At 45.0% G+C, this 9,236-nt stretch overlaps 1 protein-coding gene across 2 annotated transcripts; it reads left to right on the forward strand.

Annotated features, from left to right (window-relative positions):
- Positions 1–1,212: 1,212 nt before the first annotated feature.
- Positions 1,213–9,236, forward strand: C12H15orf48 (chromosome 12 C15orf48 homolog). 2 transcript variants are annotated; one of them, XM_054077595.1, is made up of 4 exons: positions 1,213–1,381; positions 2,054–2,142; positions 2,924–2,984; positions 8,726–9,236. In XM_054077595.1, exons 1-4 carry the CDS (start codon positions 1,340–1,342, stop codon positions 8,768–8,770), a joined length of 237 nt encoding a protein of 78 aa, XP_053933570.1. In that variant the 5' UTR covers positions 1,213–1,339; the 3' UTR covers positions 8,771–9,236. The 2 variants fall into 2 exon arrangements, with proteins under 2 accessions (XP_053933570.1, XP_053933569.1); XM_054077594.1 differs by lacking the exon at positions 8,726–9,236 and adding an exon at positions 3,642–7,234 and having other exon boundaries at positions 1,227–1,381.

A 9,236-nucleotide genomic window follows, 5' to 3' on the forward strand; every position in this document is an offset into this window, starting at 1 on the left:
TTGAAAACCTTCAAGATAACTGTTTTGCTTTTGAAATGCCAGACATGACAGTAGTCAGCACAGTAAAATGCTGTCAGCTCCTTCCTTTCAAAGATGTTGCTGCTTAATTTCTGTATTCACTCCATGGAAGGACCAGCAGGGCTAATTGTGCCCCATCCTGTCCCTTCCTCGCTCGAGGGAGCGTGCAGCAAAGGCGGCAGCCTCTCCTGCCAGCAGGACCGGGGAACTGATTCTCCCCCTGGACTCAGCACTGATGAGGCTGCACCTCGAATGCTGTGTTCAGATTTGGGCCCCTCACTCTAAGAATGACATAGAGGTCCTGGAGTGTGTCTAGAGAAGAGGGATGAAATTGGTGAAGGGGCTGGAAAACAAGTCTTAGGAGGAGCAGCTGAGGGAATGGGAGGAGGCTGAGGGAAGACCTTATTGCTCTATACAACTACCTAAAAGGAGGTTGTAGAGAGGTAAGTGGTGGTCTCTTCTCCCAAGTGACAGGGAACAGGACAAGGGGGAATGGCCTCAAGCTGTGCCAGGGGAGGTTTAGATTGGACATTAGGAAAAACTTCTTCATGGAAAGGGTTCTCAGGCACTGGAGCCAGCTGCCTAGGGAGGGTGTTGAGTCGCTGTCCCTGGAGGTGTTTAAAAGGCAGGTAGATGAGGTGCTTGTCAACATCATGTAGTAGTAAACAGGTGTGGTTGGAGTGGATGATCTCCCAGGTGTTTTCCAACCTAATTATTCTATGATTCCTTTTGCTGCTTTCCCGGGGGCAAGAGGGGAAGGCAGAAACAGACTTACAGAGGAGTCTGCTGGCACCAGGCACCTCCAGCCTGTCCCGGGAGGAGCTTCTGTCCTGTAGAAAACCGTGGGAAGTGATAGGGCCTGTGTAACGCAGGGGGGTGGTGGGAGCCTGGGCCAAGGTTACACTTCAGCTGCATTAAAAGAAGACAGAGTGAAACCAACTGCTGCTCTGCTCGGCACCCGGCCCTGGTGAGCTCTGGGGAGAGGCAGGCTGGGGCGTCTGCCCGGGGGCTCTGTTCTTCGGGGAACTGCCCGGAGAAGGGACCAAGCGAGGAGGCAAAGCAGAGGTGGAGAAGCAAGGACCGAGAATGAGAGGCGGGAGGAAGGTGGGAGCGCTCCCCTCCCCGGCGCTGGTGGTGGTGTGGCGCTCGGGCGCTGCCCCCGGCAGGCGGCGCTGCTGGCCCGGGCCCTTCCCGCACCCGCCGCCGGGGGGCGCCCTCCCCCCTGCCCGGGGCGCCGCCTCCCTGCCCGGGCAGCGCTTATATAGAGCGGGGAGGCGGTGCGGGGCAGTAGCCGGGCGGGTGTTGAGGGGCAGCAGCCAGGATGAGCGCCGGCTTCTTCCAGATCCTGAGGGCCAAGAAAGAAGTAAGTTTGGCCGGGAGGTCGGTTGTGGGGCGAGGGATGCTCGGGGAAGGAGGAGGATGCTCGGAGGCAGAGAGAGGGGATGCTGGGGGCGGGGGGGGGGGGGGTGCTGGGGGGCAGAGAGGGGATGCTGGGGGACATAAGGGGGGTGCTCAGAGGCAGAAAGGGATGCTCAAGGGTAGAAGCGGATGCTCAGGGGCAGAAAGGGGGATGCTTGGGGCCAGAAGGGGGTGTTGGGGGCAGAAGGGGGGATGCTCAAGGGTAGAAGCGGATGCTTAGGGGCAGAGAGGGGATGCTTGGGGGCAGAAGGGGATGCTGAGGGCAGAAGGGGGGTGCTGGGGGCAGAGAGTGGATGCTCGGAGACAGAAGGGGATGCTCAGGGGCAGAGAAGGGGGAGTGCTGGGGGCAGAAGGAGATGCTCAGGGAAGGAGGAAGGTGCTTGGGGGCAGAAGGGGGGATGCTCAGAGGCGGAAGGGGGATGGTCTGGGTCAGAAGGGGATGCTCGGGGGCATAAGAGGATGCTGGGGGCAGGGGGGGATGCTCAGGCAGGTGCACAGCAAAGCAGTTTAAGGTGACACCTTACCTGGTCTCGCCTTGACCTCTCGTAGCTCTCGCTGCCCTCTCTGTGCCTCTGTAGTCAGGACTCCTCGCTCCTCAACTCTTTTTCTCTTCCAGCTCATTCCCCTGGCCGGAGTGGTGTCCTTCGCAGCAGTCGGGGCACTCGCTTTCTCTGCCTATTCCCTGTTCAGCAAATCTGATGTGATGTAAGGAGAATGGCTATTATTGCTTGGACTTATTCTTTCTTTGTTTAGTAAAGGTATTGGACCCTCATGGGTTTGCATCTTAAAAAAAAAAACCAACCCATGTGTCTGTTCCAGACTGCTGGTAAAGCCTAGGATGTCTGCAGATTGTAAATACTGAATAAATTAATTAATTTGGAGTGTTGCTCATAATTTCCTAACTTTTAATGTTATAGTTTTTCTTTGCTTTACGAGTAATAGCTTTTAAATATTCTTATGAAGACTATCATCATCATTATCAGTGACTATCATCGCTATTATCAGGTAGACTATGTGCAGCTGTGTTGCAATCAGGCTATTGGCTTGTATATCAAGAACAACATATAGTATTATGAACCTAAAATAAGTTAATATTTTAATGGCTTAGCTAATAATTGGAGCTAAGTATTGTACTCTCTAAGCTCTTGGGAATTTTTATATTTGCTTTAAAGTGATCGGAATAGATATTTTAGCTGTCAGAGTAAGAATCCCCTTGCTTTTTTTCTGTGTCTTTATTCAGCTTTGATTTTTCATCTTGCTTTCCTTACGATAACACATTTTACTTGAACAATGTTGCGTTGTTTGGTCCCGTGGAAGCTGCAAACACAGCAAGCTATCATGGTTCCTACCCAGAATTTAAAACAGAAATCCCTAAACCTGTAAACTTGTGTTTCAGGGAAGTACTTACTTGAATAATTCTACTGACGATAAGTGTAAGATCACACCCTAAAATATAATGCCTGTTTTACTTTATCTTCTCTTAAAGCATTAACAAGAGTGGCAATCCAGAACCATGGGAAACTGTTGATCCTACCAAGCCTCAGAAGGTAATTTGTACAATCAAGATAATCAGTACAAATAGAATATAATTCCAACACAATAACTTTATTTAAATGTGTACATTGGCAAAATATTAATGAGGGAAAAATGTAAATCTGACATCTATTTAAAAGTGGAACTCAGTGCTTTTTTCATTGCTTTATGTAAGGTGTCTTCCCTGTATTATGTAATGACAGGGATTTAGCTATTACATTCCAGGTGTGATCCTGAATTCATGGCACACATCTGGTTGGTGTTTTCCCTCCTGCCCCCAACACCCATTTACTCAACTCCGTTGATAACAGTGGAAATTTGGAGTGTAGAGGAAATGCCGTTTAGCCTTGCCTTGTTCCTGAATTACAAAATTGACCGCATGTTTTTAAGTAATGCAGCATGAAGGGAAAAAATCTTAGTTTAGTAGAGCATTCAGGATAACGAAAAATAAAATTATTTGGCATTATGACTTATTTATTATCCAAGCGATTTGGTTTAACAAATTAAATGTGCCATCAGTTGCCATTTGTGCTTTCTTCTGAAAGGAAAAAGCTACTAAAAATCCTTCTTCACCAATAAGTTGATGTATAATATGCAGATGGTGGGAGTGGAGTAAATGGTCACTGGGATTTTGCTAATTACTTCCATGTTTTCCTTTTAATTTCTTGCAGCTACTAACAGTCAATCAGAAATGGAAACCTATAGAAGAGCTGGAAAATGTCAAAAAGCTTACGAAGTGACAAGTGTCTGTTCCCTCAAAAAGGTACCCTATGAATCTAGTGGAATCACTTCTGCACAAACTTGACTACTGAAATCAGTGTGCGGAAATGCTTCTGCTACATTTTTAGGGTCTCCCTACATTTTTTGGACTCTGGATGAGGAGTTTCATGTTGCCTTAGAAGTTGGCATACAACATCCACACAGTCCAAAAATCTGTCTCAAATACCCATTTTCAGGAGGCGTTTGCTGTCAAGCGTTGACTATTCAGATAGCAATTATAGATGGAAAAAGCCTACACACTTTTTGTAGATTTTTTTTTCTCAAAATACATTAATTTTGTAGGTTTTTATATTTTTAATAAAATATATCTTAAATTTTTACAACATGCCATGTAAATTCTATAAATGGATACCAACCAAAAGCCCTTCTAAATTAGGATTCCTGGTCTGCTCCCTCTCTAAACTGTGTTTCAATGCTTAATAGAGACCAAGTAGTCATCGTAGTCAGGGAATGTCTTTGTATGGCAACATATATAGTCATAAAGTATACTTGTATTTGTTTTCTGCGTTAGATGTGATGGCAATTTAAGTCAAAACTAATGTTTTAGAGCTAATACTAAAACTTAACGCATGTGCTCACCTTAATCTACTGAGGGGTCCAATAGGTTATTTAAGGGTATATTCAAGACTGCAGGATTAGAAAATAATTAAGCATAGCTAAAAGAGATAATTTCTATTGTATATAACAATTGCTTTTGTTCAAATTTACAAGGAGTAACTAGAATGGGGAAACTGAGGCTTTCCAAAATTAATTACATAATGTTAATTTCTTCTTTTTGTGCAAGGTAGTTCATGTGCAAGCTCAAACGTACTGCACAGTTAGCGTGCGTCTAGAAATGCTTAAAAATATTGTTATTAGGGGCATCTGCTTTAACAAAGAGAAAATGCCAGATTCAAATTAGAAATGTCTCTATGAGGAGAGTTTCTCTTTACGTATCTTTGTGTTTTCTTATGAGTTGCTCAGGGAAAGAAAGTAATGGGCAGATCCTCAGTAAATTAATGAGGCGATATATGCAACCGATGGTACAATATTCCTTTGTGGATATTTTCTGTGTGTGTTCCTGTCTAAGCAGTTTCACAATTGATTACACAGCTTCTCAGAACACATGTTATTTTCTGTGAGGAAGAAAACAAAAGTGAAACAACTGCTAATTGGAAAAAGTCCCTGTAAGTGAGTAATAGTGTAGTGTTTTAGGTTACTCTGCAGCAGCAGAGACGAAACTTAAGTTAGTAAAGCTGTCTCCTGAATTTTAAGGTAGCTTGGCTTCAGAAGCTTTTTGTTTTCTTCAGATATATTGATGCCGAGGAAAAAAAAAGTTAGAATGTTATTTTTTTCTATACTTGTGTCCCGACGCAGTGTGTTTATCAAGTAAGGATGACTCAGCAGCATTTATGTTTGAGAGGAACTCCAAGGCTTTAGAATGCTTTCTTAGCTTTCATTTTAAGGAATGATATTACAACCACGGAAGTCAGTGCTCTGAGGGATACAAGTTGGAAATATTTTAATAGAAAAATATTTTATAATATTTTGTGTAAGTTATTCTGCATTGCCATAGTTTTACTGGACTGTTATCAAACAAACCAGAAGTGCTGTGCTCTAAGTTGATGCGTGAATTAAATGAGTTCGTTCTTCAGTAAATCACTTGTATGGTCTGTAAATACTGTGACCTAAGTATCTGTCAGCATTTGGGGGGAAAAAGGGGTAAGTCGTTTTTATGTAATTATTGTACTTAACTACTTTTCAGTGGTGTCTTCTAGTAGCACATTAAGCGGTGTGACTGCCATCAGTCACAGGTTGTTCCTTCTCTCATCCTGTGCTGAAGCGTAATAGCAGAGGGACTGGGATGGTTTGCTTTGTTCACTGATGATTTTTTTAATACAGATTTATGGGGAAGGTATTCACATAATGTGAGAAATCAAAATACTTTTCTGCACTTTGAAAAGATTATGAATATTGTTAAAGTCCTTGGGACAATTTTGTGTTCTTAGACTGTCCCTAAAAACACTCTGTCTCCTGCACAGATGAATTCATTCTTATAAATAGAGCAATTACTCTATCTTCCCCCTCGACACAAACCTATAAAGCAATATACAAGTTATTTTCTTGTTCAACAGACATCAGAGTTAAGAAGGTAGAGATCTAATTGGCAGAGTTTTATGAGCTGACTTTTATGAGAGCAATAAGATTTCCACGTCCTGTATCATGCAAACCCATGACTTTTTATCCTGTGGACAATTCAGAGGCTGTTGAAATAAAGTTCACAATGTTCTTCCTTCTATTCATTCTGTTGTCTCCATTTTGTCTTCTGCTCCATTCGTTCTTGGGTTTAGTTTTGTCTTTTTTAAGCAATCAGTGTCTTTACTCAGCCTGTCGAGTACTTTTCCGTGGAAGTATATCCCTTTCAACTTTCATATTAATTACAGAGTTTAATTAAAATGACCACATTTAAATTTTTAAATATAGATTAGAAACCATTAGAAATTCTTCTAATTAGAAATGCATCATTAGAATCTATGGTTGTGCTTTTCTAACTGCAGGTGGCTGATAAGTAGTCTATTTGTAAATAGTGTTCTGAAGAACAGAAAGCTGCTTTCTGCATTGTACATCCAATTATTAATTACTCATTTTTGTTATTGCAATAATACTTCAAGGTCTTAACCACGCTGATACAAGATCTGTGGTTATCTAAGAGCTGTGCGTTTGTCATTTGGATTTCTTTGCATACAGTAGCCTCAGTGTCAGCGTTTCTCTCTCCGATGTCTCCTACCTCCCACATTTCTCTTCCACGAGATGCTATTGGTGTAGTACTACACTGTCCGGTCACGTCATTGGCGCGTGTGGTTTTTGTTGAAAATAGTGACTTAGAGGTGCCCGATGTAACCATTAAAGGGAATTGTTCATCCTGCGGTTGTCATCCGTCTCACTCCGTGCAGGGGGTGGTTGTCCCTCGGGCCAGCTGTAGAAGACAAACAAGAGTAATGGGAATGATTCACTGGATGTGGCCAATATTTGGTGTTGGACATATCCCAAAAAAGCTTTCAGATTAAACAAACAGGGCCAGTTGTAGTTTGTTGTCCGAAGTCTTTGCTGAGCAGCGCCTCGCTGCCCTACAGCGAGCACGCAAGATAGCGCCATCACCTCAAAGCTGAAATGGAGGTTCAAAAAGCATTGCAGAGGGAGTGGATGTGGGGCAGCGCCGTTGGACGTGGTAACTATTGACCTTTGGGTATTGATGTGAATGCGGGAAGATTGTTTGCTGAAAGCTGCCTCCCACCCCGGCTAATTGCACCCTTCGAGGATGTCCAGTGAGCCAGCAGCCGCCCAGGCCAAAGAGCTGTTCTCCTGCCTGGCCTCACCCAGATCAAAGATCACACATCCTGGTAGCACGGGGGCTCTGACAGCCCTGTTGATGCTGTACCTTGACCTGAGGGCCGAAGGACTTCGATTTAATTAGCTTTTACTTTTAGATGACCTTGTTTGGGGCGTGTGCTGGCTGGAGCTGTTAATGGCGAGGCCGTGTCCTGCTGCAGGGCTCGCAGGGGACGTGGCTTCTATGGGCCCCTCACAACCCAGAGCCCACGGCTGGGGCTGATCAAGCTGTTATGGATGAAATTAGCCCCACAGAGCCCATGGCTGGGGCTGATCACACCGTTATGGGTGAAATTAGCCCCACAGAGCCCACGGCTGGGGCTGATCAAGCTGTTATGGGTGAAATTAGCCCCACAGAGCCCATGGCTGGGGCTGATCAAGCTGTTATGGATGAAATTAGCCCCACAGAGCCCATGGCTGGGGCTGATTGCACTGTTATGGGTGAAATTAGCCCCACAGAGCCCACGGCTGGGGCTGATTGCACTGTTATGGGTGAAATTAGCCCCACAGAGCCCACAGCTGGGGCTGATCAAGCTGTTATGGGTGAAATTAGCCCCACAGAGGCGGTGTCTGGGGCTGATCAAGCTGCTATAGGTGAAAGCCACCCCACAGAGCCTATGTCTGTGATTGAGCACCTCCAGGATGCTGTAGTTGGATCCTCTGTGGAGCTGCCTGAAGCCTCAGCAGTGGGGAGGAGGCCTCTCTTTTGCTAAAGGACAGGTATGAGAAAGCTAAACTCCCACTCTGGGCTGTGCGAGAGTGTCCAGGTTCCAGGTGTGTGGTTAAAGGTGTGGCAGCGTGATGCCTATAACAGTGTGCGAGTAAAGAGCCATCTGTGTGGGAAATGAGGAGCCGTAGGAGACGGGAACTGAGGTGTTTGGGGATGGCAGAGCTTTAACTGATGTGGAGCTGCGTCACAGAATGATAAAATCATAGAATGGCTTGTGTTGGAAGGGATCGTGAGGGTCCAACCCCTGCAGGCACATCTTCCTCTGGATCAGGTTGCTTAGAGCCCCATCCAACCTGGCCTTGGCTGCTTCCAGGGACGGGGCAGCCACCCCCTGTCCGGGCAACTCATTCCAGTGTTTCACCACCCGCAGTGTGAAAAAAACTCTTCCTAATACCTAGTCTAAACTTCTCTTTTAGTTCAAAGCCGTTACCCCTTGTCCTGTTGTTACAGGCCTTGCTAAAAAGTTTTTCCCCATCTTTTTTATAAGCCCTCTTTAAGTATTGAAAGGCTGCAATATGGTATCCTCCAAGTCTTCTTGTGAGGGTTGCTGAGCTCGTTTGCTCGCTCTTCAGGACCGTGCGTGGCCGGTGGTCCCCAGCAGCCAGGGATCGCGAGGGCTGGAGTCAGGGCTGCCGGTGGCGCTGAGCCTCGGTGCTGGGCTTGCCGCTGTGTGCCCATCCCCAGTGGTGATGTGGCTTCTGCTGCTCTTGACCAAGATCTGGCCTCTTGTAACATTCCCGGAGAAGTCTTCTGTATGAAAATTAGTTGTGATGCAATATTATTCAGATAAAGCTAATCATCTTTGTGACCTCGTTCTTATAAGGTTTAAAAAGTGTTTGTCTGCATCTGTTAAAACTCAGATAAATGTGCTTCCAGGTTTGCCAGTTGTCAAGCAGTAGAAAACCAACCCCTTCAACCTGAAACATTTGATCTGGACTATGCTGGACTCTGGTAGTATTCGCTTTCTGTCTCTTACACCCTCCTCCCTGTTTTGTACTGAGACTCTTCCCTTCTTTTCCTTGCTGACGCATCTTTTCTTTTTGCCGGATCTGTGTTTCATTCACCAAAACAAATCCATCAGTAACTCTTAAAATTTTCTTGGCCTGATTTATACCTACTGATAATATTATTTCACCTGCCTTGTGTTCTAGAAAGTTACACAGGTAGAATGAGTAGAACAGAATGTAATTAGGCTGATGCTTTAAACTCAGAGAATAAGCAAAAAGACTTTATTTGTAATATTTGTCTTCCTTCTCCCTCTCCCCGTTCAGCTTTGCTTTATGTACGCTGGTGGCATTGTCAGAGATGCACCATAGGGATGGGTTGTTTAAAGATGGATATTCTGTAAATTCTTCAAGGGAAAGTCTGTAGACTTTCAGTCTCTTCA

This window comes from Cuculus canorus, chromosome 12 (genome assembly GCF_017976375.1).
Source record: "Cuculus canorus isolate bCucCan1 chromosome 12, bCucCan1.pri, whole genome shotgun sequence".
In the NCBI taxonomy this organism is placed as follows: Eukaryota; Metazoa; Chordata; class Aves; order Cuculiformes; family Cuculidae; genus Cuculus; species Cuculus canorus.